Source organism: Penaeus vannamei, chromosome 38, assembly GCF_042767895.1.
Source record: "Penaeus vannamei isolate JL-2024 chromosome 38, ASM4276789v1, whole genome shotgun sequence".
Classification (NCBI taxonomy): domain Eukaryota; kingdom Metazoa; phylum Arthropoda; class Malacostraca; order Decapoda; family Penaeidae; genus Penaeus; species Penaeus vannamei.
The window spans coordinates 24,278,263-24,283,262 of NC_091586.1; the positions used below are offsets into that span (position 1 = coordinate 24,278,263).

General features: G+C 36.4%; 1 protein-coding gene across 5 annotated transcripts in view; it reads left to right on the forward strand.

Moving 5' to 3' along the window:
• The window catches only part of LOC113823809 (glutamate receptor ionotropic, kainate 2-like), a 97,026-nt gene that overhangs the window by 47,346 nt on the left and 44,680 nt on the right, over positions 1-5,000 (forward strand). For all 5 annotated transcript variants that reach the window (XM_070116291.1, XM_070116292.1, XM_070116293.1 and 2 more), the window contains exons 10-12: positions 290-403; positions 2,158-2,364; positions 3,268-3,352. In XM_070116291.1, coding sequence (XP_069972392.1) covers positions 290-403; positions 2,158-2,364; positions 3,268-3,352 — 406 coding nt within the window. The remainder of the gene's footprint in view (positions 1-289; positions 404-2,157; positions 2,365-3,267; positions 3,353-5,000) is intronic.

The following is a 5,000-nucleotide window of genomic DNA, read 5'->3' on the forward strand; positions in this document are numbered from 1 at the left end:
CTCATCCCTTCTCTCTCTCTCCCATACCCCAGGTGGGCACGTGGAGCCTGAGTGGGCACGTGAACTACACCAAATCTCATCACTTCTCTCTCCGTCCTTCTTTCTCCCTCTCATCACTTCTCTCTCCGTCCTTCCGTCTCCCTCTCATCCCTTCTCTCTCTCTCCCATACCCCAGGTGGGCACGTGAACTACACCAAATCTCATCACTTCTCTCTCCGTCCTTCTCTCTCCCTCTCATCACTTCTCTCTCCACCTCATCACTTCTCTCTCTCTCTCTCCCATACCCCAGGTGGGCACGTGGAGCCTGAGTGGGCACGTGAACTACACCAAATCGTGGTCAGACACCAAGGGAGCGGTGGAGAAGAACCTGAAGAACAAGACCCTCATTGTGATGGTCGCTAAGGTAAGGCTGGGCGAGGGATGTCAGATTTGAGTGGATAGAAGAGATAGGATAAAGAGGGGAAAAGGTGAATGAAAGAAAAGGAGAGATATCGGATGTAAGTGGATAGAACATAGGAAAAAAAAGAGGAAGGGTGGACGAAAGAAAAAGAGAGACGTCAGATTTTACTGAATAAAAGAGATAGGAGAAAGAGGGGAAAGGGTGAATGAAAGAAAAGGAGAGATATCGGATGTAAGTGGATAGAACATAGGAAAAAAAAGAGGAAGGGTGGACGAAAGAAAAAGAGAGACGTCAGATTTTACTGAATAAAAGAGATAGGAGAAAGAGGGGAAAGGGTGAATGAAAGAAAAGGAGAGATATCGGATGTAAGTGGATAGAAGAGAGAGGATAAAGAGGGGAAAGGGTGAATGAAAGAAAAGGAGAGATATCGGATGTAAGTGGATAGAAGAGATAGGATAAAGAGGGGAAAGGGTAAATGAAAGAAAAAGAGAGATATCAGATTTGAGTGGATAGAAGAGATAGGATAAAGAGGGGAAAGGGTGAATGAAAGAAAAGGAGAGATATCGGATGTAAGTGGATAGAACATAGGAAAAAAAAGAGGAAGGGTGGACGAAAGAAAAAGAGAGACGTCAGATTTTACTGAATAAAAGAGATAGGAGAAAGAGGGGAAAGGGTGAATGAAAGAAAAGGAGAGATATCGGATGTAAGTGGATAGAAGAGAGAGGATAAAGAGGGGAAAGGGTGAATGAAAGAAAAGGAGAGATATCGGATGTAAGTGGATAGAAGAGATAGGATAAAGAGGGGAAAGGGTAAATGAAAGAAAAAGAGAGATATCGGATTTGAGCGGATAGAAGAGATAGGATAAAGAGGGGAAAGGGTGAATGAAAGAAAAGGGGATATATCGGATGTAAGTGGATAGAACATAGGAAAAAAAGAGGAAGAGCTAGGATAAAGAATAGGAAGAGTAAACGAAAGAAAAAGAGGGATATCGGATGTAAGTGGATAGAAGAGATAGGATAAAGAAGGGAAAGGGTAAACGGAAGAAAAGGAGAGATGTCAGATTTGAGTGAATAGAAGAGATAGGATAAAGAGGGGAAAGGGTGAATGGAAGAAAATGAGAGATATCAGATGTAAGTGGATAGAAGAGATATGATAAAGAAGGGAAAGGGTGAATGAAAGAAAAAGAGAGATATCGGATGTAAGTGGATAGAACATAGGATAAAGAAAGGGAAAGGATGAACGAAAGAAAAAGAGAGATAACGGATTTAAGTGGATAGAAGAGATAGGATAAAGAAGAGGAAGGGTGAACGAAGGAAGAGGGTAAGGCAAACGAGAGAAATAAAAAAAAGAAAGGAAAAACAGAGGAAGGGATAATAAAAGAAATAGTTGTAGTATTATCATTATTGTTATTATTTTTTTTTCTTTTATTGCCATTATTGTTATTAGTATTATTTTTATCACTATTGCTATTATTAGTGGTATTATAATCAATAATACTTTTATTATTATTATCATTATCATTATTATTATTATCATCATCATCATCATCATCACCATCACCATCACCATCACCATCACCAACATCATCATCACCATCACCATCACCATCACCATCATCCTCATCCTCATCATCCTCATCATCATCATTACCATCATCATCACCATCATTATCAATACAACCTTTATCAATCATAACCCCTTACTACTTACACCCTCCCTCCCTCCCTCCCTCCCCTCTCTCTCTCTCTTTTTCTCAGGCTGACCCTTACGTCATGATGAAGCAAGACCCGATGCCCTTAGCGGGGAATGACCAGTTCGAGGGCTTCTGCATCGACCTTATCTACGAGATATCGCTTATCAGGGGCTTCAACTACACGTTCAAACTTGTTCCGGACGGCGCGTATGGCAGCAGAGACCAGGTTACCGGCGAGTGGGACGGCATCGTCAAACAGCTGATGGATCACGTGGGTTGCCGGTTTTTGTTTTTTTTAGATTATTATTGTTATTATTATTTATATATATTTTTTTTTTTACTTTTTTTTTTTTTTTTTTTTTTTATCTCCTGGCGAATTTTTGCAATAACTTTGATGTCAACAATTAAAAAAAAAAAAAATCCTACAACCTAAGGTAACGGTGATTTTTATTCTGAGAAACAACAGAGTTTACTATAATATTTTTTTATCCAAAAAAATACAGTAATGACGTTTATCCTGGCTACTTACTATAATGGTGCCTTTTATCCTTGCAAATTAAGATAATATTGATTTTTTTACTTGAACAAACCAAGAGAATTTTATAACTTTATTCCTTGCAAAGTATAATATTTTTTTTTGCAAATTACAGGTCTTTTTTTCTTCTAGACAAACAATAATGGTGACTCCCATTCTTGCAAATTCTAATAATGATGGCTTTTATTCTTGCAAATCCGAAAAATGCTGACTTTTATATTTGCAAATATGAAAAATGGTGCCTTATTCTCGGAAAACCAAAAAATGCAAAATTTTATCTTTGCAAAGCCGATAAATGCAGCCTTTTATATTTGCAAATGTGAAAATGCTGCCTTTTCTCCTTGTAAATAATAAAAAAACACAGATTTTTCTCCTTCCAAATCCGAAAGATGCTGATATTAATCCTTGCAAATAATGATAATAATAATAATAGAAAAATACTGACTTCTATCCTTGCAAATAATAAACAAAGCTGACAGCTGATTTTAATCCTCGCAAAAAAAAAAAAAAAAAAAAAAAATAATAATAATAATCCTGACTCTTAAGACAGTTAATACACTTCCTTTTATCCATGAAAATCCACAAAATCCCGACTCCTATCCATGCAAATCCCAGTAATGCCGATTTTTATCCGAGCAGAAAGCGGATTTGGGAATCGTCGACTTCACGATCACATACGAGCGCGAGGAGGCCGTCGACTTCAGCATGCCCTTCATGAATCTCGGTAATTGTTCTTATTTATTCGTTTTATTCTGGTTCTTCATTATTCATTTTATTCTTGTTCTTATTTATTCGTTTTATTCTGGTTCTTATTTATTCATTTTATTCTTATATTTTTGTTTTTATTTATTTTATTCTTTTTCTTTTTTATTAATTTTATTCTTATATTTTTGTTTTTATTTATTTTATTCTTTTGATTTTTTATTGTTTTTATTCTTATGTTTTTGTTTTTATTTATTCATTTTATTCTTTTTCTTTTTTATTAATCTTATTCTTATATTTTTGTTTTTATTTATTAATTTTATTTTTGTTCTTATTTATTCATTTTATTCTTATATATATTTTTTTATTATTTATTCTATTCTTATTCTTGTTTATTAATTTTATTCTTGTTCTTATTTGTTAACCTATTTATCAATGATATATTTACTTGCTGAGGTGTTCAGTGTAAATATTCTTGTTCTTATTTATTCACCTATTTATTAATTATTCATTTACTTGGTTACTTGTTGATCTGTTCACGGTAAATATTCTTGTTCTTATATATTTATCTATTTATCAATTATTTATTTACTTGTTTACTTGTTGATCTGTTCACGGTAAATATTCTTTGTTCTTATATATTTATCTATTTATCAATTATTTATTTACTTGTTTACTTGTTGACCTGTTCATTTGATTGTTCACTTGTTCATTTTAAATATTAGAGATAGAGGATCGAGATTCACGTAATTGTGGGATTCGAATGTATAAAGAGAAAAATTATTGATTTTTTTTTTTTGGAATATCAACGAAAGAGGATTGAATCTCACGTAATAGTGGGATTGGAATGTATCCTTTACATACAATTTACGTAATTGTGGGATTCGAATGTATAAAGGGAAAAATTATTATTATTATTATTATTATTATTATTATTATTTTATTATCAACGATAGAGGATTGAATCTCACGTAATAGTGGGATTGGAATGTATCCTTTACATACAATTTACGTAATTGTGGGATTCGAATGTATAAAGGGAAAAATTATTATTATTATTATTATTATTATTATTATTATTTTATTTTCAACGATAGAGGATTGAATCTCACGTAATAGTGGGATTGGAATGTATCCTCATCACCCCCCCCCCCCATCACCAACTGTTCTCCCACCACTCCCCTTCTACAATCCCTCCTCCCACCCCTTCACCTCCCCATCACCAAGCCTCCTCCCAAATCCACCCCCCTACTACAAGCCTCCTCCCACCTCCACCCCCTTCTACACCCCCCTTTACCCTCCATCACCAACCCTCCTCCCTCCTCCACCCCATTCACCCCCCTCATCACCAACCCCTCATCCACCCTCAACTCACCCCAACCCCTTCTATAACCCCCCCCATCACCAACCCTCCACCCATCTCCACCCCCTTCTAAACCCCCTCCCCCTCCTTCCTCCTTAAACTCACCCCCATTACCAACCCTCTTCCTACCTCCACCCCCTTCTACATCCCATTCACCCCCCCCCATCACCAACCCTCCACCCTCCTTCTAAACCTCACCTCCCTCCCTTCCTCCTTAAACTCACCCCACTTCTAAACCTCCCCCTTCTACAACCCTCCATCCACCTCCACCCCCCTTCTATAACCCCCCCACCCCTCCTCCATAAAC